Genomic DNA, 25,195 nt, shown 5'->3' with positions numbered 1-25,195 from the left:
ACGCACATATGGACACCTTATCTTTGATAAAGGTGGCAGGAATGTACAGTGGAGAAAGGACAGCCTCTTCAATAAATGGTGCTGGGAAAACTGGACAGGTACATGTAAAAGTATGAGATTAGATCACTCCCTAACACCATACACAAATATAAGCTCAAAAGGGATTAAAGACCTAAATGTAAGGCCAGAAACTATCAAACTCTTAGAGGAAAACATAGGCAGAACACTCTATGACATAAATCACAGCAAGGTCCTTTCTGACCCACCTCCTAGAGTAATGGAAATAAAAACAAAAATAAACAAATGGGACCTAATGAAACTTCAAAGCCTTTGCACAGCAAAGGAAACCATAAACAAGACCAAAAGACAACCCTCAGAATGGGAGAAAATATTTGCAAATGAAGCAACTGACAAAGGATTAATCTCCAAAATTAACAAGCAGCTCATGCAGCTCAATAACAAAAAAACAAACAACCCAATCCAAAAATGGGCAGAAGACCTAAATAGACGTTTCTCCAAAGAAGATATACAGACTGCCAACAAACACAAGGAAGAATGCTCAACATCATTAATCATTAGAGAAATGCAAATCAAAACTACAATGAGATATCATCTCACACCAGTCAGCACGGCCATCATCAAAAAATCTAGAAACAATAAATGCTGGAGAGGGTGTGGAGAAAAGGGAACACTCTTGCACTGCTGGTGGGAATGTGAATTCGTTCAGCCACTATGGAGAACAGTATGGAGGTTCCTTTAAAAACTACAAATAGAACTACCATATGACCCAGCAATCCCACTACTGGGCATATACCCTGAGAAAACCAAAATTCAAAAAGAGTCATGTGCCAAAATGTTCATTGCAGCTCTATTTACAATAGCCCGGAGATGGAAACAACCTAAGTGCCCATCATCGGATGAATGGATAAAGAAGACGTGGCACATATATACAATGGAATATTACTCAGCCTTAAAAAGAAACGAAATTGAGCTATTTGTAATGAGATGGATAGACCTAGAGTCTGTCATACAGAGTGAAGTAAGTCAGAAAGAAAAAGACAAATACCATATGCTAGCACATATATATGGAATTTAAGAAAAAAAATGTCATGAAGAACCTAGGGGTAAGACAGGAATAAAGACGCAGACCTACTGGAGAATGGACTTGAGGATATGGGGAGGGGGAAGGGTGAGCTGTGACAGGGTGAGAGAGAGTCATGGACATATACACACTTACAAACGTAGTAAGGTAGATAGCTAGTGGGAAGCAGCTGCATAGCACAGGGATATTGGCTTGGTGCTTTGTGACAGTCTGGAGGGGTGGGATAGGGAGGGTGGGAGGGAGGGAGACGCAAGACATATGGGAACATATGTATATGTATAACTGATTCACTTTGTTATAGAGCAGAAACTAACACACAATTGTAAAGCAATTATACCCCAATAAAGATGTTAAAAAAAAAACTAACAAAAGACACCATTAACAACATAAAAAGGCAAGCCACAGACTGGGAGAAAATATGTGTACACCATATATCTGATAAATAACTTTTATCTGGAATATAGAAAAGGTACCTTATAACTCAATAATAAGTAAACAAATAACCAAATTCTTAAAAGGGCAAAAAGCCATACACAAATGTTCATAGCAATTTTACTTATAACAGTTAAAATCTGGGGCAAAATCCAGATGTCTTTCAGTAGGTGAATAGCTAAACAAACTGTGGTACATCTGTACTGTGGAATATTATACAGCGATAAAAAGGAATGAACCATTGATACACCCAATAACCTAGATGATTCTCGGAAGTATACTGAGTGAAAAAGGCCAAACCCCAAAGGTTACATACTGTATGATAAAATTTACATAATATTCTTGAAACTATAACAATTATAGCTGGTAGAAAATTTAATGGTTGTGAGGAGGGGGTGGTGGTAATGAAAGGATAACAAGAGGGATCCTTGTGGTGATGTAACTCTTCTCCATCTTGACTATGGTGGTTATTACCAACCTACATCTGTGATAAAACTGTATAGAAATAAATACACATACACAAATGAGTACATGTATGACTGGAAACCTAAGATGGGTGGATTGTATCAATGTCAGTTTCATGGTTGTGATAGTGTACTATAGTTATGGAAGATGTTATCATTCAGGGATACCGAGTAAAGGGCTAAATGGGACTTCTCTGTATTATTTTTTACAACTATATATGAATCTCCAATTATCTTAAAATAAAGCTTAATTTTTTAAATGGAGCAAAAGATTTGAATAGACATTTTATCAAAGAAGGTATACAAGCACATGGACAACAAGCACATGAAAAGATGCTCAACATCATTAGTCATTAGGGAAATGCAAAGTAAAACTACAATGTAATAGCACTTCATACCCACAAGAATAGCTATAATCAAAAAAATAGACAATAACAAATGCTGGAGAGGATGTGGAGAAAATGGACTCCTCATACATTGCTGGTGGGAATGTAAACTGATTGAGAAACTTTGGAAAACAGTTTGGCAGTTCTCTTAAATTCAACACAGTCTTACCACATGTCTCAGCAATCCCACTAATAGGTACCTAACCTAGAGAAATTAAAATATATGTTCACACAAGGGCTTGTATGTGAATTTTCATAGCAGCATTTTCATAATATCTAAAAAGTAGAAACAACCAAAATGTCATCATTTGGTGAATGGATAAACAAAATATGATATATCCTTACAATGGCATGCTATTCATCAATTAAAAGGAACGAAGTACTCATACAAGACACAACCTGGCTAACCTCAAAAACACTATGGTAAGCGAAAGAAGCTAGACACAAAAGCACACATGTTGTACAATCTAATTTATTTGAAAGGTCCGGAAAAGAAAACTTAGAGGCAGAAAGTAGATTAATTATTTCCTAGGGCTATGGGTAAAGAGTGGTGAATAACTGAAAATGGGAGTGTGATTTCTTCTGAATGTGACAGAAATGTTCCAAAATTAGGTTGTGGTGATAGCTGCACAACACTGTAAATTCACTATAATCACTGAATCATATGTTTAAATAAATAGATATCTAAATAGAGAGAAAGCAAGCAAGCAAGCAAGGAAGGAAGGAAGGAAGGAAGGGAGGGAGAAAAGAAGGAAGGAGGGAGGGAGGGAGGAGGGAGGAAGCAAGCTGTCTTTTAAAACTTGCAATTCTTAGGAGTCCCAGAAGAAGAAGAGAAAAAGAAAGGGACTAAGAAAATATTTGAAGAGATTACAGGTGAAAACATCCCTAATATGGGAAAGGAAATAGATAACCAAGTCCAGGAAGCACAGAGAGTCCCATACAGGATAAATACAAGGAGAAACACGCAAAGACACATATTAATCGAACTGTCAAAATTAAATACAAAGAAAATATATTAAAAGCAGCAAGGGAAAAACAACAAATAACACACAAGGGAATCCCCATAAGGTTAACAACTGAACTTTCAGCAGAACTCTGCAAGCCAGAAGGGACTGGCAGGACATATTTAAAGTGATGAAGGAGAAAAATCTGCAACCAAGATTACTCTACCCAGCAAGGATCTCATTCAGATTTGATGGAGAAATTAAAACCTTTACAGACAAGCAAAAGCTGAGAGAGTTCAGCACCACCAAACCAGTTTTACAACAAATGCTAAAAAATCTTCTCTAGGCAGGAAACACAAGAGAAGGAAAAGACCTAGAATAACAAACCCAAAACAATTAAGAAAATGGGAATACGAACATACATATCGATAATTACCTTAAATGTAAATGGATTGAATGCTCCCACCAAAAGACACAGACTGGCTGAATGGACAAAAAAACAAGACCCTTATATATGCTGTCTACAAGAGACCCACTTCAGACCTAGGGACACATACAGACTGAGAGTAAGGGGATGGAAAAAGATATTCCATGAAAATGGAAAACAAAAGAAAGCTGGAGTGGCAATTCCCATATCAGACAAAATAGACGTTAATATAAAGACTATTAGAAGAGACAAAGAAGGACCCAAAATTGATAAACCATTAGCCAGACTCATCAAGAAAAGAAGGGATAAGACTCAAATCAATATAATTAGAAATGAAAAAGGAGAAGTAACACCTGACACTGCAGAAATAAAAAAATTCATGAGAGATTACTACAAGCAACACTATGCAAATAAAATGGACAACCTGGAAGAAATGGACAAATTCTTAGAAATGCACAACCTGCCAAGACTGAATCAGGAAGAAATAGAAAATATGAACAGACCAATCACAAACACTGAAATTGAAACTGTGATTAAAAATCTTCCAACAAAGAAAAGCCCAGGACCAGATGGCTTCACAGGTGAATTCTATCAAACATTTAGAGAAGAGCTAACACCTATCCTGCTCAAACTCTTCCAAAATATAGCAGAGGGAGGAACACTCCCAAACTCATTCTACGAGGCCACCATCGCCCTGATACCAAAACCAGACAAGGACATCACAAAGAAAGAAAACTACAGGTCAACATCACTGATGAACATAGATGCAGAAATCCTCAACAAAATACTAGCAAACAGAGTCCAACAGCACAATAAAAGGATCATACACCATGATCAAGTGGGGTCTATTCCAGGAATGCAAGGATTCTTCAATATACGCAAATCAATCAACATGATACACCATATTAACAAATTGAAGGAGAGAAACCATATGATCATCTCAATAGATGGAGAGAAAGCCTTCGACAAAATGCAACACACATTTATGTTAAAAACCCTGCAGAAAGTAGGCAAAGAGGCAACTTTCCTCAACATAATAAAGGCCATATATGACAAACCCACAGCCAACATCACCCTCAGTGGTGAAAAACTGAAAGCATTTCCACTAAGATCAGGAACAAGACAAGGTTGCCCACTCTCACCACTCTTATTCAACATAGTTTTGGAAGTTTTAGCCACAGCAAACAGAGAAGAAAAGGAAATAAAAGGAATCCAAATTGGAAAAGAAGAAGTAAAGCTGTCACTGTTTGCAGATGACATGATACTATACATAGAGAATACTAAAGATGCTACCAGAAAACTACTAGAGGTAATCAATGAATTTGGTAAAGTAGCAGGATACAAAATTAATGCACAGAAATCTCTGGCATTCCTATATACTAATGATGAAAAATCTGAAAATGAAATCAAGAAAACACTCCCATTTACCATTGCAACAAAAAGAATAAAATATCTAGAAATAAACCTACCTAAGGAGACAAAAGACCTGTATGCAGAAAATTATAAGACACTGATGAAAGAAATTAAAGATGATACAAATAGATGGAGAGATATACCATGTTCTTGGATTGGAAGAATCAACATTGTGAAAATGACTCTACTACCCAAAGCAATCTATAGATTCAATGCAATCCCTATCAAACTACCACTGGCATTTTTCACAGAACTAGAACAAAAAATTTCGCAATTTGTATGGAAACACAAAAGACCCCGAATAGCCAAAGCAATCTTGAGAATGAAAAATGGAGCTGGAGGAATCAGGCTCCCTGACTTCAGACAATACTACAAAGCTACAGTAATCAAGACTGTATGGTACTGGCACAAAAACAGAAACATAGATCAATGGAACAGGATAGAAAGCCCAGAGATAAACCCATGCACATATGGACACCTTATCTTTGATAAAGGTGGCAGGAATGTACAGTGGAGACAGGACAGCCTCTTCAATAAATGGTGCTGGGAAAGCTGGACAGGTACATGTAAAAGTATGAGATTAGATCACTCCCTAACACCATACACAAAAATAAGCTCAAAATGGATTAAAGACCTAAATATAAGGCCAGAAACTATCAAACTCTTAGAGGAAAACATAGGCAGAACACTCTATGACATAAATCACAGCAAGATCCTTTTTGACCCACCTCCTCAAGAAATGGAAATAAAAACAAACAAATGGGTCCTAATGAAACTTCAAAGCTTTTGAAAAGCAAAGGAAACCATAAACAAGACCAAAAGACAACCCTCAGAATGGGATAAAATATTTGCAAATGAAGCAACTGACAAAGGATTAATTTCCAAATTTACAAGCAGCTCATGCAGCTCAATAACAAATAAACAAACAACCCAATCCAAAAATGGGCAGAAGACCTAAGTAGACATTTCTCCAAAGAAGATATACAGATTGCCAACAAACACATGAAAGAATGCTCAACATCATTAATCATTAGAGAAATGCAAATCAAAGCTACAATGAGATATCATCTCACACCAGTCAGAATGGCCATCATCAAAAAATCTAGAAACAGTAAATGCTGGAAAGGGTGTGGAGAAAAGGGAACCCTCTTGCACTGCTGGTGGGAATGTGAATTGGTACAGCCACTATGGAGGACAGTATGGAGGTTCCTTAAAAGACTACAAATAGAACTACCATATGACCCAGCAATCCCACTACTGGGCATATACCCTGAGAAAACTATAATTCAAAAAGAGTCATTTACCAAAATGTTCATTGCAGCTCTATTTACAATAGCCAGGAGATGGAAGCAACCTAAGTGTCCATCATCAGATGAATGGGTAAAGAAGATATGGCACATATATACAATGGAATATTACTCAGCCAAAAAAGAAACGAAATTGAGTTATTTGTAGTGAGGTGGATGGACCTAGAGTCTGTCATACAGAGTGAAGTAAGTCAGGAAGAGAAAGACAAATACCATATGCTAACACATGTATATGGAATCTAAGAAAAAAATGTCATGAAGAACCTAGGGGTAAGATGGGAATAAAGACGCAGACCTACTAGAGAATGGACTTGAGGATATGGGGAGGGGGAGGGGTAAGCTGTGACAAAGTGAGAGAGTGGCATGGACATATATACACTACCAAACGTAAAATAGATAGCTAGTGGGAAGCAGCCGCATAGCACAGGGAGATCAGCTCGGTGCTTTGTGACCACCTAGAGGGGTGGCATAGGGAGGGTGGGAGGGAGGGAGACGCAAGAAGGAAGAGATATGGGAACATATGTATATGTATAACTGATTCACTTTGTTATGAAGCAGAAACTAACACACCATTGTAAAGCTATTATACTCCAATAAAAAAGTTGCAATTCTTTTCGGCTGTTTTATGTTGAAATTTCCCGCCTCAAATGGTTAAACCTGTGACCTTTTGCCTCATATGGGAGAATTATCTCCATTCCCTGCTTAGCACGTCAGACGGAAAGTTACATGGTGTGCTTTCTGTTTCATTCACTCCTAGCTTTACTATCCTTGATGGTTGCTAAAGTATCATTTAAAAATCATGTTGTCTCTTGCGTTGCTGACAAATTTTGTTTTTCTCAGCTTTTCCAATTCCAAATTCTCCTATAGTTTAGCAAAACAAATTACCTTTGGAATCATATATACCTTTTTAGTCCACTGTATATGCAGGAGAACAGATAAGCAGATTTGACTATACTCGTGAGTTTCTCCAAGCATAGCACTTCTCTTAACTCTTTCATCCTTTTGATATCTAAGTGTCAGGGGTCTCTTTCCATTTTGATTATGGAATTTCACCCTCCCTCTCCTTCCCTCCCATCTCCTACAACCATCATTTCTTCACTTTTACCATAGTTCCAATATCTCATTTACACTTAACACAAGTCCACTCCTTATACTCTCCCTTCAAATATCCCTACCTAGGCTAATCCTGAGTAGTGAACTACCACTTAAGCAGTAATAGCACAATACTTCCCTCTAGAGATTGACTTAGTGGAACTTTACAGATAATATAAGATATTTGAAACATTTTTAGTATTGCCTATGGCTTTTTTGCTTTTTGAAAGAGAAGAACTGATGCAGAATATTGATTTGATCTTAAGTCTAAGGTATTTTGCTCTGATAAATGACATGACATTATTTATTAATGCCCAAGAAAAGACATACCAGAAGGCTATTATAAAATACTTTAAGGTTCTATCTTTAATTATAATTTCTGGCTAGTAGATAAAGTTCTCTCTGCTATAAAATACTAGATTTTGTTGCTCACTGATAGTGCTGCAACTTACTTTTAAAGTTCCTAAATAATCAAGCTTTTGAGTACAACAAATTTTTTTCCATTTTAATAATGCAACCTCCTTGATAATGATGATGGTTTGATCAGTGCCTTTCACAGATCTAATTTCTTCCTCCCTCATACATCCTAAATGCTTTGTTTTTACTGCTATACTGTTAATAAAATGCTCACCCTAAATTCAAGTGTGGCTATATCTGTTTCCTGTCTCATCAACTAACTGTGATGCAGCTAGTGTAGCAGAAAGAGCAGTGAAGCTAACATTAGAATACCTGGATTACAGTATTTGTTTTATTACTTAGCAGCTGTGTGAATTTATTGTCTTAATGATCCCTGAATTATGGCATGGATTTTTGTGCTGCTGCCAAGTATGAAATAGTTTGAGACATGGATTGGAAACTCAAAATATGTGATCTCTGTAACATTTTAGTGGGTGTGGGGAAGATAGAATATTTGAAATGGAAAATCTTGGACAAAAGGTCACCAGAGACCTTAATAAATTACTTAAACTTCCCGAGACTGCTTTGCTATCTATAAAATAGATAATGATGATGCTTACCTCACAGGATTGTTTAAGGGTTAACTGAGATATTGTATGTGAAAGAGTCTAGCCCAGTGTCTGGAAAATGGATGATGTTAATTAATGTTTCCTAGGGTTGGAGTCCTCCCTCCACTTCCCTCCTCCCCCGCCCCCGAAAACTCCAAAATTCAAACATCTTTCAAGATGCCCAAAAGGCACCACTCTACGAAGCCCTTCCAAACAACTTCAGGCAGTATAGCCCTTTGGTTAAGAGTGCTGGGCTTCTGGAATTAGAAAAGACCACCCAAGTTTAAAACCAGGTCTGCCATTTAGTAACTTCATGACCTTGGGCAAGTTATTTACCCTTTCTGCATCTAGGTTTCCCACCGGTAAAATGAGATCATCATGGTACATATCTCATAGGGTTGTGAAGTATTAAATGAGATATGCACATAGAGCACTTAGCACAGTCCCTCACACTTAGTAAGTCCTCCATAAGTATTGCATAGTAGAAGTAGTAGAAAGTTTCCTCTTCAGTAAAATGTTAATAAAAATGCCTCCCAGGGTGTGGCAAAGTTCTGCTGTAAAAGTCTTTTAAACTGTAATGCTGAACAAACGTAAGGGATTGGTGTATACCTTAAGATATATGGGGCAAAGTTCTAACCTCACTTTTATAGAATATCCCTTCCCTGCACTGGAGGGAAGGGGGTAATAATACCCATTATTAATTAATAGGAAATAAAACCAGAAGATACGTCCGCGGGAAACAAGCAGCAGAAGCCCAAACAGCAGTATTAAGAGCAGCACCCGCATACCGTACCTCGACAATTCCCAGTAGTTCACCTCTAACGCCCCCCTTCCCTTGGAGCCGCGCAAGCGTACACTGATTTTGCTCCTCTCTCCCTCATGCCCCCGCCTCCAACACCCTCCGCCCCCCCACCCCACCCCCCGGTCTACCCCACCACGCAGGCGCATCTCCTTAAATCCTGTCCCTACCCCCCTCATCTTTCTCTGCATTTCGTTCCCCCTCCTCTTCCAGCACCTCAGCAGGTTCAAACTCTTCTGCGTGAGGGTGGCGGTGATCGAAAGGTCACGTGATGAGCATCCTGCTGCCCAACATGGCGGAGTTCGACACGATCTCGGAACTGGAGGAGGAGGAAGAAGAAGCGGCAACGTCGTCGTCGTCGCCGTCGTCGTCGTCGTCGGTATCGGGGCCCGACGATGACGAGGAAGATGAGGAGGAGGAGGAAGAAGAGGAGGAGGAGGAAGAAGAAGAGGAGCAGGTGGAGGATACGCCGCCCCCGCCTCGGGTAGTGAGCGAAGAGCATCTGCGGAGATATGCCCCCGACCCTGTATTGGTGCGGGGCGCCGGCCACATCACTGTGTAAGCGAGAGGGAGCCATGGGGTTTGAAAAGGCTGAGATTTGGCGACAGAGGAATAAGGCAATCGAGGGGCCTGTGGAGTGGGGGAGGGCTGACTGAGGCATATAGTTAGGAAAGGACACCTGGTCTAAATGGGGAAACTGAGGGAGACAAGTGTAAAGGAAGTGAGGAGAAAGCAAATGTGATGCACCAACACCGGGTAAAAAGTGAGTATAGGACAGGGAAGTTAGGGGGTTGGGAGCCAGAGGGATTGGAGTAGGGGTGAGTCTCCTTGCTTCTGTGTATGCTGGCGATGAACAGTCTTTAAACTGCAGGATGTACCAGCGGACTCTTTGCCGCCAAGATTGATGTCTGGTGGAACACGGTGACAGCTGTAACAAGTGACGAGACCTAGGCTTGGACTCTTCAAAACAGAAACATAATATATTTTGTGAATAACATTATAGAATATCCACCCATCCATGTATTCATCCATCCTTTCTTCCTATCTAATCCCTTTGTAAATGAATTCAATAATCCTTTCCGTGTCTTGATCACTCCTCATTCTGACGTTTCTTAAATATCACACGATTAGAGGTTCAGGTTGAGAAGTAGCTATGAAACGTAGAAAGAGCAATGGATTGAGAGTGAGGGCTCTTGTATGTTAGTCCCAGCCCTGCTTCTTACTGGCCCTGTGACCTTGGTCAGGTTACTTCCCATTTCTGGGCCTTGATTTCTCCATTGGTAAAATGAGGGGTTTGGAGTAGATGGTTTTTAAAGCCTTTCAGCTCTGAAATAATTTAACATACCTGCAGGAGATTTTGTATTCCCAAGTATTAAATATGCAAACATTAAATATATATGGAAATTAGTCCCCTAGGAGCTGAGAATGATTTTTTGAAAACTCATACGGAGTTTTTTTTTAAATTGACATCTTGGATCATATTTGAGAAAATAAAAAGGGGGAGGGACCTCATAGAGTAGTAGTTGTCAAAGCACAAGAAAAATTTAATGGTTCTCTGGTCTTTGAAGAGTGCTTTCTCGTTTTTATGTGCTTGGACAGTAAATACTTGGAAGTTTGAATATTGTGTCATGTTCATCCTCTTAATTATGCTATCATTTACTGAGTTTTCAAAATAGGACTATTTTTTCCTATCAAGTCATGCTGCCTGTAATTTTGATAATGGCTCACCTACCCCTCTTTCAGTTGAGTTCATATTATCTGAAATCATATATTATGCACCACCTCCCCCCGTCATGTTAGCTTTTAATTTTAACATGCTGAGTATTTTAATTGTAATATACTTTTGTGATCTTTGCATGAAAAGTATTAAGGAAGATTTCGAAATTGTGTAAGAGTGTGGGGAGATTTTTAGACCTGCCTTTTGGTTAGGCAATTTTAACACAATTTTTCTTGGTCCAAGAATTTTGCAGATAGCCTACAATGTTCAGATGCCAGCTTACTGCGCTGTTTTATTTCCATTCCTTTCATCACTAGGGAAACAATTTATTACTCAAATTAATTATGATTCTGGTACCAAAGGTTACTTTCATGCAGATTATTTCATATGATCAAACAGAAAAAGGCTTTTTATTCCAGTCTATAATTTTATATTCCAGCATTCCTCCCCTTCATTTTTTTCCTAAAATTCAGAAAACAAGGAACAGGGAAGAAAACAGAGTTTAGGTTCCCTGAAACTTATTTGTGGTTCCATTCTACTCCTCACACAACCATGGTGAAGTACTTAACAACCTATTTTCAATTAAAAGCAAAGCACTGACACTTGCCATGCCCAGGCCCTTATGATAGGTGTAATGACCTTCTCAGCTTAAAAATTCTGGAATAAGGAGTGTGAAATAATGGTGCTCATAGTAACTGCTGGTATTAATTGAAGCCAAAACCTGAAAAGCAGCAAACCAGTACTTGAATTGCTAACCAGCGTACATAGTTTGGAAAATTACTTAGTTGTATTGTACACATTCTCTGACCTAGAAAGCGTGTTTGATGTTAAATGAGAAACTGGTCTTTCTATGATAGGAAAACCTTCCTTACAACAGGTAAAGTAAGATCCTTAGGAAATAGTTAATCTAATTCTGAGACGTCTAAAATATCAGCCTCTTTAATTTTTTTCTGGCATGGGAGTGTTAGTTGCCCTATCTGAATGAAATATTTCTTATTCTCTCCCATTCTTATTTTTTTCATTCTTCGTGCAGTCATCTGTTCTTTAGAGGATGTTGTTTCTTTTCAAAGTTTAAAATTTGAGAACCATCACCTCAAATTCAGTATATCTTAAACCCAATTTATTTTCCCTCCCCAGATTGTCTGTGCATTCCAGTTTCCCCATTTCTGACCCTGATACTGCCATTCCAATCTTCCAGGGTAATATTTCAAGTCCTTGAGTCATTTTTAACTCTTCCTTCTCCTTGAATTGCCCTTTGCCAGTCTGTCCCAGAATTATGTCATCATGCCTTTTAAAAGGTCTATTAGATCATTCATTTTCTCCATTTCTACTGGCACCTCTCTAGTTTGGGTTGCCATCATCTCCTGCTTGAATTGCGGCCACAGTCTGCCACCTCTCCCCACCCCAATCCATCTGCATGCTTGTGCCAAACTAATTTTCGTAAAACACGGTTTAATCATGTCACTTTCCTGCTGAAACACCTGCACTGTATCTTAATTAGGTTTGAATTCCTGTGCTCTCTTCCTCCACCCTCAGAGATCATGGAGTCCCTCTGCTTGTTCAAAACTCACCCCTCCATTTATGCTTTCCATATCCTTCTCTTCCAGCCTCCTCCCAGGCAGCACCTCTCTATATATTACCTCACTCAGCCTCTCTGTTGGCTCAGCCTGTAAACATATTCAGTCTCTCTAATTCTTTAAAAATAAAAGCCTTCCTAGACCTACATTCCCCATTAGCTATTGTCTAATCTCTCTTCCTTCTTTCTCCAAATTTCTTAAGAGTAGCTACATTCACCATATCTATTTCCTCTTCACCCTTCTGTAATCTGGATTCTGCCACCATGACCACAGACAAACTGGTATCATTAAGATCACCATGACCCTCCTGTTGCTAAATTAGTGGGCATCTTCAATTTCCTATCTTTCTGGTCCTCTCTGCTGCATATAATGACTCCCTCTTTCTCAGAGGCTTTTACTCCAGGGGTCATAAACACACTGGCCTTCAGAGGCGAGACAGGTTACAGAAGATAGTGCAGCATGAGTAATGATGGGGCCTTAGTTGAACTGGAAGGTATATGTTTTGCCTAAAGGTATTCATATTCTGATTTAAAAAAAAAACATTTTGCCAGCCAAACAAATCTAGGAATTCCTTGGCCATTTCACTCTTCCTGGTTCTCCTTATATTTTTCTGGTTATTCCTTAACTGCCTCATTCATGGGTTTCTTTTCCTTTCTTGCTCCTTAAATACTAGTGATCTCCAGGGTTTTGTTCTCAGCCCACTATTCTCATTCCCTGCTCTATCTAGATGGTCTCATCTTGACTCTCATGGTTTCAATTATCTGATATCTCCCAAATATGTATCAGTATCTCTATACCAGACTCTGTTCTGACTCTTATCTGGACTTCCTCACCTAATGGCTCACTGACATCTTAAATTCAACGTACACAAAACAAAACTCATCCTCCCCCTCTCGCATCCCCTCACACCCCCATCCCAACCCCTCAAAAAATTCCTCCTATTTCTGAGTTCTCCAACTCAGTTAAATGGACCTCCTCCTATCCCATTATTCATCAGTGGTTCCTCTTTCCCACTCAGTTTTCTCACAGCTAAGCAATCAGTGGGTATTAGTAATGTATGACCTAAAAATTTCTTCTTTTCCTCCCTGCCACCACTTCCCTGATTCAAGCCCCTTTCACCACCCTACTAGTTATCTTGCCTTCATCCTTGTCACCTCCAAATCTATTCCTCAGCCTGCTGCTCAATGGAGACACCACTTTCCTGTTTAAGACTTCTGTGGTTTCCCCTTCATCCATATGATCGAGTCTAAGCTCTATAACATGGAATATAGAACTGGACCCTGCCTATCTATCAGCCTAATCTTTTGACATTTCCCTTTACTGCTTGTATTTTCTTATTCACAGCATGCTGTTTATCTCTTTGCCTCTGCTCAAGCTGGGGCCTTCATCTAGAATCCCAGTACCTACCACCCTTACCTCATAAGTCACCACCTCCTGCAAGTCTTCTCTGCCCTGAATAAATTGGAAGCAGAAATGGCAGGACAATCACTGGTTCCCTCTGAATTCTCAGTGCTTAACACAGTGCCTGCCCTGAAGTAGACACTCAGTAAAAGTGAGTTGAATAAATACTGGTTCACTTTAGTAAAAATATGCCCACCATAGTGTGTGCTGTATTATAGGCCCTCAACAAATGCTAGTTAGTTGAATCATCCTCTGGAGAGTATTTGTGTTTCTGAGCATAGATACAATACTACCAGATTTGGGGTGGGGGTTATGGCATGTCCTTACCTCTGAAAGGTTTGTTGAGCAAGACTTTATGTGTCAGAATACCCCTGTGTGCTTATATCATCTTTACACATTGGTTTTCTCGTTACTTATCAAGATATCATTTAATGTCTTATCAATCAATTATAATTTTTTGAGAAGTCGAATGACCTAACCAGAATAATTGTAATTCCAAATCTGAGATGATGATGATCATAAATGGATATTTGGGTATCTTTTTTCAAATTAAAAATTTTTTAAAGTGTCATTAAGGCAGATATATTTGATGTGTTACTCATTGCTGTATATATACCCAGCACAAAGAACAGTAACTGCCATCTTCTGTGTGTCAGTATGCCAGTATGATGGGCACTACCATTTAAATATTGTATAACACACCTAAAATATTTTATTAAAAGATACAAGAATGCCTTTAATATATATATAAATGGCTAAATTAACTCCCACAGATTTGAGGTTTTAGAAACAGAAATAATGAAATGTCTCTTGTAAGTATTGTTTCAGAAATACTATACATTTGAGTGATGTAGCTTAGTGTCTATCATTTTTCATCTTGATATTTTTAGGATGAATATTTGGATCTTACATCTCATGAGATTTTTTTTCTTATTTATAGGTATTACCACACACTTTATATTACTTAAAATATATAGATATTTACCCTTGATAATACAGCTGTATAGAAGTTAGTAGAGATAAGAGGTTACCAATTCTCAGAAATATATAAAATTCTCATTAAAATTAATCTAAAAGAGCTGAAGTGATTATATACAGAATTGAAAAAAGATGCCCAAATTTGCCAAACAGTGCATTTCTGCAGAAAGTTAGAGAGCACTACAAATATTGATACTTCTCTAATCAGTGAATGGAATGCCTTTTCTGTAAACAGCTGTCTTTGAGGAATTACAGTGAAGCATTGTTAATTTGTGTTTGTATAAGGTAAGTATTTTATAAGATTTTAGGCTTTGAGAATACTGAAGCTATGGTAACTTGTCATTTTACAGGGCAGCAAGACATGATTATTTCCATATGGAAGATAAAAGAAATTTAATTTTTTAAAATCTCTTTTAATTGAAGGGCATAGACTTTCCTTTTTCTTGTTATAGTAAATAGAGATCAGTGCAGGTTCTTCAGAATCAGTGTTACTATAAGTGCATAGTTTTCTAGTGAAATGGTTTTTGTTGGCAGAATTTTACTACACTTTGATGTGTTTTCTTAAATAACCTGAACACATAAACTTAAATTTGAGCAAGGTTTTCAAAGGCTGATGTATAGTCATTTTCAAAAGAATTAAAAACAGTAAGGGGTATAGGGAGGGAGAAAAGAGGGAAGAGCAACTAGAGGACCCATCCTTCTTTACCTCAGTTTCCTTTACTCCAAAGAATTGTCCAAGAAATTAAAATTTGGGGCATTGGAGACACTTAACAAAATACAATCATTAAGAACCACCAGCTGTGTCAGCTTCAAACACATAATAGGCTCTATATTTAATGAAGCCGATAAAATGACAGTGTGAGCAGTTCCCAAGTGCCTTTGTCTAATGCTGAAGAACCCCACATCTTGACTCATGTCTGTCACTGATCAGTAATGGGTAGATGAGCTTGTCTAACCTCTGTGGACTCACAGTTCTTAACTTAATGGTTTACTTATGAAACAAAGCTGAGGTGTTCATTTAGCAGGAGCCATTTCAACATTTTCCTAGTAGCTACTAAGTAAAATGTTGTGCCTAAGATTATTTAAGTACTCATTTTAGGTGCTGAATATCTAATGGAGAAGTTAAAGAAAGAAATCCCTGGTAGGCAGGAACAGAATTGCTACTACCTTTTAGCCCAAATTATGAGAATATATTGGGCCTAGTTTGCCTATCTTTATACCTTTTGAAGTAGATAAATGTAGGCCATAATGGAGTGTTTTAAGAAGTAAAATGACACTTTCCTTAGCATTTCTTTTTTTTTTTTTTAATTTTTGTCCACACTGCATAGCTTGTGGGATCTTCATTCCCCGACCAGGGATTGAACTTGGGCCCTTGGCAGTGAGAGCAGAGAGTGCTAACCACTAGACTGCCAGGGTATTCCCTCCTTACCATTTCTAATATACTTTTTATATTTTAGAAAATACAATCCATTTTTATATTAGAGAAGAAAATTTGTAATGTGAATTTAGCAAGCAGTTTTTGAGAACCTGAGCACTGGGCTAAGCACTATGAAGAATACAGAAAAAAGAAAGTACAGGTCTTGGTTTACAAAGCTAACAGGAAAATCTCCTTTAAGGAATTGGTGTGGATCAGCGAAGAATAAAAGAAAATATTTTATTAAATTTTGAATTGTGTAGTACAGATTAAAGTTGGCTATGAGTGTTCAGAGAAAGGGAAATCCATGAAGGCTTGCAGCAGGGGTTGACTTGAGTTTTGAGGACTGCATTGGATTGAAACTAGGGAGAGGAAGCAAGAGAAACCACATGAGCAAAGACGAGCCAACACAGCAGTGGCAATGGAAAGGAAGGAAATGATATGAGAATGATTTCAAAGGAACAAATAACAGGACTTGGGACCACCTGGATATAAGCAAGGTGCAAAAAATAGGAGAGGGAAGGTCCAAAAAATACCAGGGTCTAGGTTAAAGAGAGTCAATGTGCCATTGATAGAGATGAGGAATTTGGAAGGGGGGAGCCAGTTTCCAATAAAAGGTAACTTTTAATTTTAGACGTGTTCACTTGAGGTGTATTATTTTGTAGCACGATATCCAAATGGAAATAGTTATTTTTGTTGTTTTTTTTAATTTATTTTATTGAAGTATAGTTATTTACAATGTTGTGTTAATTTCTGCTGTACAGCAAAGTGATTCATTTATATATATGTATATATTCTTTTCCATATTCTTTTCCATATTCTTTTCCATTATGGTTTATCACAGGATATTGAATATAATTCCCTGTGCTATACAGTAAGACCTTGTTGTTAATCCATTCTATATATGCTAGTTTACATCTGCTAACCCCAAACTCCCACTCCATCCCTCCCTCACCCACCCTCCCCCTTGGCAGCCACAAGTCTGTTCTCTATGTCTGTGAGTCTGTTTCTGTTTCATAGATAAATTCATTTGTGTCATATTTTAGATTCCACATATAAGTGATATCATATGGCATTTCTCTTTCTCTTTCTGACTTACTTCACTTTGTATAATAATCTCTAGGGCCATCCATGTTGCTACAAATGGCATTATTTCCAAATGGAAATTTTTAGTATGCAATTAGAGATGAGGGACTAGAGCATGTTGGGAAATATAGAACTAGAGATATAGATTTGGCATAGAAGTGATTGTCAAGGCTATTAAAAATAGATGAACTGTTGTAATTCCTTTAGAAAGAGGAGCAGATGACTAACAGCTAAACTTTGGGAAAAGACAAGAGTGTTAGGAGAGAGTGAATGAATCGGAGAACGTTAGGAAGGAGTGGTGAACAGCATCATAGGCTGCAAAGTCGGGGGGAAAGTTCTGAGAAGAGGACATTGAATTTGGCACTAAATAAGATGAACTTGTCTTTCTAAATAAATTTACCAAATAAGGGATTATTTTCAGTATAGTAACAGCATCAAAAGAGAAATTTCAGAAGGTTAGGGACTTCCCTGGTGGTCCAGTGGTTAAGACTCCACGCTCCCAACACAGGGGCACGGGTTCCATCCCTGGTGGGGGAACTAAGATCCCACATACCACACGGCACAGCCAAAAAAAAAAAAAAGCCAGCATGTTCATTCAAAAGGTTAAGAAAGGAAGGGGTAATATTAAGGAAATGGAAACAGTGGCAACGAAAGTTCATTTGTCTGGTGATAAATGCAAAGAGAATAGCAAAGCTAAAAATTTTTTAAATAATAGAAATATTCCATGCATTTTGAGGAATACATCTGTCTATATTCTCTATGTATTTGATATGTAGTAAAAGAATGGCAACTGGGAAAAGCTATAATGGCAGCAGTCTCTAATGGAGGTAGGAACATATTATTAACGTTGTATCTAAAAGGCAAAAGGGGAATTCCTTGGTGGTCCAGTGGTTAGGACTCAGTGCTTCCACTGAAGGGGACACAGGTTTGATCCCTGGTCAGGGAACTAAAACCCCACATGCTGCACTGCACGGCCAAAAATAAATAAATACATAAATTGGATTTTTTTTTTTTTTTTTTTTTTTGCGGTACGCGAGCTTCTCACTGTTGTGGCCTCTCCCGTTGCAGAGCACAGGCTCTGGACGCACAGGCTCAGCGGCCATGGCTCACGGGCCCAGCCGCTCTGCGGCATGTGGGATCTTCCCGGACCGGGGCACGAACCCGTGTCTCCTGCATCGGCAGGCGGACTCCCAACCACTGTGCCACCAGGGAAGCCCTAATTTTAAAAAATAGAAGACAAGCTGTACGAATGGAAATAGAGCTCTGCTTTCAAATGTATCATGTCTACTTTCTATAAATGAAACCTGTATATATTTCTTTGTTACGCAATAAGAATTAACTGTGGAATAATGAATTCAATTACATCTTCTTGACTAGTGATAAGGTCACTATTTACCTAAATATGATTTGAATGAAATATGTTTCTTGCTCTATTAAATATTTGTCATGTTACTGATTGCTTAGTTAGTACATAATTACAAATATATATTTAATACTAGAGTATCAGTTTCTCAAACAGCACATGAAAGTTGCCATAAAAATTCATGTACAAGAGTACCATTTTATTTTTAAGTTTGGTTATACTCCTCTATGTATAGATTTAAGGGGAATGTTATGAGAATGTTATTATAAAAATGTTATGCTCTCGTTGTGTGTTGTACTGACACCTAGAGAAGTAATGAAGTTTTTTAATGAAGTGAAGTTCTTTTTATAATTGCTAATTAATTTTCTCAACTCTTTTAAAGTATAGAATTTGTTGTTTTAAAATACATTTTAAACATGCAAGGTAAAATATATTTATGTACAGATATGTACCTTGCTGCTAGCTGCTAAATATAGTCTTTTGCACAAAAAGAGCACAAGGATTGGCTTGTGTCCTTGAAGAGGAGCTGTTAACATAAATGATACAAGGAGACTGTGATTCTCACAGAGAGTTTTAATAGGACGTTGGATTCTTAAGATGTCTTTAAAGTGACCCTAAGACCAAAGTGCAATAAATCAGTAGAATCAAACAGGACATACAGTAGCTTATTATTCAACAAACTTTTATTAAGCACCTACTAGATTCCATTGTGCTAGTGGAAGCATAGTGGAAGATAGCAAAGTAAATAAGCCATAGTTTCTGTTCTCAAGGAGCTTAATATAGGACAGAAAGAATTTAGGGATTAGCATTTGAATTTTGGTTGCCTCCTCTTACTATGTGACTTTGGGCAAGTCATTTGATTACTTTTTGAAAAATTTTTTCTGAGTGTCAGCTTCCTTCTCTGTAAAACAGAGATAACAATACCCCTCTTGAAGGGTTGTGAATTTTAGAGGTAATGTATTTACCTAACACAGTGTCTAACCCATGGTAAGTAGATAGTTACTGGTAACTGTTACTATTATTGTCTACCTCAAAAGGAGTTCTTATTAAATGTTAGTGTTTTTTGCTTACACTAACATAAAATTGTAGTCACTCTGATATATCATCTAACATGCAGGAAGTGACCTTTGTTATTCCTACCAAAATCAATCACCAAGTAGGTGAAGGAAGGCTTATAAAAAATCATTTTGACTTAGTACAGATTTCAGTGAGTGTACTTGAAAAAAGTCAGAGCTTTTGAGGCTGGGATCTGTTTTCTCAAAATTGGTTGAACATATACATAAAAGCCATTCATAAGGATCAACCTTTGAATATCTGAATAGTAACTGATCATAAGTTGTCAAGCTCTATAGTTCCAAAGGTTACATTAGTTTTTATTAGGAATTTTCATATATCCACAGAAGTAGAAAGAATAGTATAATCCACTCCCATATATAACCCATCAGCCAGTTCCAACAGTTATCAATTAAAATGGGTTTTAACAGAGATGTTTCAATCAAAAGTTGTGATATTTCCAGCTGTATGTCAGTGTTTCTCTATTATTTTTTAATCTCATATCATGGTTCTAGTTAGAATCCTACTTTAACATTGGCTCCTTAAGTTCCTTTTACTGTTAATTTGGATTAATAGTCAAAGGTGTATTTTCTATAAATATCAAATTATTTTTAGGACGTGCTTTTAGGTCACAACATCAAAAGAAAAATGCATGGCTTTGTAACTTTTTTTAAGGGCAAGAGTTAAATATGCTGGGTAGAATATATTTTGTTCTGTCTTTGTTTTTAAGGTTTGGCTTGAGCAACAAGTTTGATACTGAATTTCCCTCAGTTCTAACAGGGAAGGTAAGTGAGAGTTTGCATTGAACTTTTCAATTCTAAAAGCATTGTTTTATGACTTATTTAGTGTTATGACAAGTGCTTTGACTCACTGTAATGAAGTCTGATAATAAGAGGTCAGGGTAATTGGAGGCTATGTCGTTAGTGACTGAAAGCTGTCTCCATGACTACTAGCATATGACCAGTTATTTTGTTCATGTCCATTAATGCCAGCCATTACTTACTTATCTGTTCAGTTTTTCCAGTTTTGCCTTTTTTCTCAGCACTGGTAGCTGTAATTGTTTTCATTTAGGTCAGTAATTTCCAATGATTTTAGAGTTAACGAAGTTATCAGTGTTCAAATTTGTATCACTCTATGAATTTTAGTGTCCTGTGATGTGATTTGTTATACATCAAAAAATCAAATTTTTGGTTGGACATTTTTCTGTCATTTAGATAGCTTGAGCTTCTACAATTGGATTCACTGCAATAAATTGTTATTACCTTTTTGTTTCCTGGTTCCTCTACACCCAGTAGTATCTTCTAGCATCGAGGCTCAATATTCAAAGACTTCCTAGGATTCAAAACTGTTTGGAAAATCCTCTTACAACAGTAATGTTAACTTCTAAACCCAAAGGAAAAAGCTCTGACTAAGGCAAAAAGAATATATAAAACTCCTAACGTATTGTCAGGTACTTATTAGCTTCACAATGTAAGTTTGTGGTTGTTATTGATAATTCTTCATCAGTATATCCCAGTTTCACCCTGATTGTTTTTCCACTTTTCTCTACTCACCAGCTTTCAATTTTAATTGCTTTTGCTACTTTAACCTTCTTCATCTGAGTAATTGTTTGTTCTTGGTCCCATCGATAATTTGTTCTCTTTGATTGTTGACCTTTTCTGTCTCTCCTGATATATAATGTCAAATCATTCCATATAGTACTAAACAAGTGGTGATAGTCCCTAGGTAAGTGAACATTAGAAAATATGTGGCCATTTATCTTTTTAGGATACAAAGAGCCCTTTGGTTTGAGATTTTGGCCTCACTCTCTAGTATGTTCTACCTTCCTATCCTGATCATTTAGAATTATTCACCAATTTAAGCAGCAGTTCAGATTTAGATTTGTGTATATGAATTAATCATAAATGTTTTTTCCAAGGGAAAAAATAGCTATGGGAAAAAATCTCTTGAATAGTAATTTGTCTGTGGAAAGATGGCAAATTCAATATTAAAGAGAATGTGAATTAAAGCATCTCCAGTGGAAAACTTGTTCTTTATGTTTCCCTTGATGTTGCTGCATGTGTTGTCTGGGCAGTTACATCCAGCTTTATTATTGGTTTAGTTAAAAAAAGTTTGAATTATAAATACAAGTAACTCTAGAAAATGAATAATCAAAAAATATGTCAGAGAATAGAGTTCCCAGGTGTAAGAATTATCCATCTTTGAAATTGGCCACTTTTATGTGCTTGAGGAATCTTCAGAATATTTCTTCACACCTCTTCATTTCTTTCCAAGCCTTCTAAAACTAGAAATTCCACCAGCATAAAAGATAGTCATTTTTTAAACTAGGGAAGTAGGAATATTAAGCTGCCTTTGGTATGCATTCACACAACCTAAATGATCTGGATATGAACTGTTCTTAAAGATATCCATTCTTTTCAGGTGACCGTTTTCGTAACACATAATGATTGGATATTTATTCTAGTGTGCATTATTTAAATGCACAAAATTTCTCATAAATTGAATGAGGCATAAATGATACAGTGATGTTTTTCCTAGTTTAGTGTTTGGTGATGAAAAAAACTAAAAGGAATTCTGAAAGTCTGATTTTTTTTCAAAGTCACATGATAATTTTATTTTCTCTTTATTTATTTTCTCTTTAATGAGATTATTTTTCTCCGGTAGGCACTATTTCATTTGTATAGGTTATTTTGGATTATCAAAATGCATCTCTGATAACTATGGGGTCTTGAGAGGCAAAAAAGAATTTGCATGTTTCAGAAAAAATCTAAAAGAAAAAAAAGGTTTGAATTCCAGACTTAGCAGCAGTATAAGTATATTTCAAAATGAATAAATGCAGTAGGTAAAATAGAAAAATAAATCTGCATTTTACAAAACCAGTATTCCAGCATGAGTGGAATTCTATATAGCATTTATGCCTAAACTAAGCAAAATTGTGGAGTGAATTCTGAAAACCTCAAAAGCCATTTTGTTAAGCTCTGTGACTCAGTATTAATTTTGTGCTTCTTATGTATTAATGCTTTTAATATAAATAAAAAGATAATCTTTTATATTAAGTTAAGGAAAGATTGTTTCCTCCTTTCACTGAAGCTAAGTCCTCCTGTCGTGATAGGACATATCAAACAGGTGTATACATACAGATTCTGGTGACCAGAAAATGAAAGAACCACAAAACTTCAGAAAAGAAATAAAAGCTTCCGGCCCTCAGCTTGAAACAATTAAATGGTGTTACAGGGAGATTAGTGTGCAGTGTTGGGAACCATAAACCATAAAATCCACCTTTACTATTGCGATCCAGTATGACAAGTGATTGATTGGGTTGTGTTCCCCATGATTGAAGGAGGCAAATCAGTCCTGCTGGGTTTTGCTTAGATTTTCTTCTGTTTGCAAAGTCTCTTGCATCCTGTTATAAAATATTATGACCCTTTCCCCCACCTTTATGATGTGGCTTTCTTTTTTCTTTCTAAGAAAGTCAAAAGGAATTAAATGTTTCTTTACAACCTGCCATTCAGCTACAAAGTAAAGGGCTTCCATCTAACCTTCATTACTAGAAATACTCAATTATATGGAAGTAAATGAGTAAAATGTTATTAACTCTGATTCCACACAGTTAACTAAACATTTCTTTCACATTGTTTAAAATCGGGAGTTAACCAATTCTCATTTCCTATGCCTTTATCTCTGTTTTATGACTTTTACTGTTATTCAAATACAGATTTTTTTTTCAAAGACAATTCTGGCTTCCTTTTAAAGTCAAAATGAAGATTTCAGTTTATTCTTTGAAATTCTAGTAAAAGTTTTCTTTTCAATATGTTTCTGTTATTACTTCAAAAAATTTGAATTCTCACTTTTAGTAACTTGAATGTTTTAGTTTTTAATTTGTCCATAGTAAGAGAGTACAAACTGTGAATATTATATGTTAAAAGTGGAAAGTATTGGTGGAGAAGAAGGAAAATTGCCACATTTTAGAAATGCTTTTGTTAATTCATTTCCAGAAGCATGTAATGAAAGATAAATCTTATAACAAATTTTATATACCTTGGCATATAATTTACTTCATTCACAGTGTTTTAAACAAAAATCAAATTTTACATTTTGGATTGATTCATTTCTGACTTTAGCCTCATTCTTTACTTTTTCTCGTCTGTGCTTACACACTTTTAAATAAAAGTTTTAAATAAAAATTTTACTTTTTAAACATAAATTTAAATTCTACTTACAAGCACTTAAATTTGTAAATGGACAGATTTAATAATTTTATGAGTTTATATCAAAATTTGCCATATTTAAAAAATGTATTAGTGTTTCTGGATACACAGTTTAAAGAAAATTGATAATAATGTTATATTACAGATTACAGCTAAATATATAAATATATTTTCCTTATTTTAACTTCCATTTGCTTGCTCAGTGGCTCACTAGGAAAAAAGTTGAATATCACTCTTTGAGAGGTAAATTTTAAGATAGCAACTTAGTACCTTGATTTTACAAAGAACATCTTTTCTCTTAAGAATTGAAAAGCATTAAATTTGCATTCAAAATGTAGCAGTTTATCCTTTTGTTTATAATAGACTGTGTAGCAAAGCTGTGGAGTATTAAGTTACCTGATACAAACCTTCAGGTGATACTCGATGCAAAAAAGAGCTTTGCTTTTCTTTCTCCAAATCTAGTCAAATACGATTCGCTGACTTCCTTTCTCAAAGCATTCTAGTTAGGAGGTCCTTTCTAAGGTATAATTTCCATTCCCTGTGAGGTATGTAATAGAAAAATTATTTATTTCATTTTATAGATGGGAGACTAAAACTCACAAAAATTAAATGAACTTACCTAGGATTTTTTATAACTAATAAGAGACTAGAATCTAGATCTTGACTTGTTGTCTTAATGTGCTTAGCCTGTTGGTGTTTTCTATTTTCAATTATAAGCCATGGTTCTCTGAATTTACTTTCATATTTACTCCAGATATTTAGTCATTTATTTGGAATTCTTTTCACTCAGTGATTGTCTTTAGGTCATATTGGAGAATGAAATCAGTTTAGTTTCCTCCTGTAAATACAGTTTTGAGCCTTACAATTTCACAACTTGTTAACATATTAGGAAGAAAATCTAATTTATAGGTTAAGCGATTAACATTATTGGGTGGCATGAACAATTCTAATAAAGCTAGTATAATTATTTAATGTTTAAATCATGATGGTACTGAATTCTGTGGTCATGTATCTTTCTAACGTCTGCT

General features: G+C 36.5%; 1 protein-coding gene across 1 annotated transcript in view; it reads left to right on the top strand.

Moving 5' to 3' along the window:
- Nucleotides 1–9,555: 9,555 nt before the first annotated feature.
- Nucleotides 9,556–25,195, top strand: part of CHIC1 (cysteine rich hydrophobic domain 1) — a 35,896-nt gene continuing 20,256 nt past the window's right edge. Inside the window, exons 1-2 of the mRNA XM_060138199.1 lie at nucleotides 9,556–9,928; nucleotides 20,690–20,744. Of these exons, the coding sequence (XP_059994182.1) occupies nucleotides 9,642–9,928; nucleotides 20,690–20,744 (342 nt within the window). The 5' untranslated portion in view covers nucleotides 9,556–9,641. The remainder of the gene's footprint in view (nucleotides 9,929–20,689; nucleotides 20,745–25,195) is intronic.

The sequence above is a fragment of the Lagenorhynchus albirostris genome, chromosome X, assembly GCF_949774975.1.
Source record: "Lagenorhynchus albirostris chromosome X, mLagAlb1.1, whole genome shotgun sequence".
Taxonomy (NCBI): domain Eukaryota; kingdom Metazoa; phylum Chordata; class Mammalia; order Artiodactyla; family Delphinidae; genus Lagenorhynchus; species Lagenorhynchus albirostris.
Note: the sequence above shows the minus strand (reverse complement) of the source record. Positions and strands in the feature narration are given on the sequence as shown.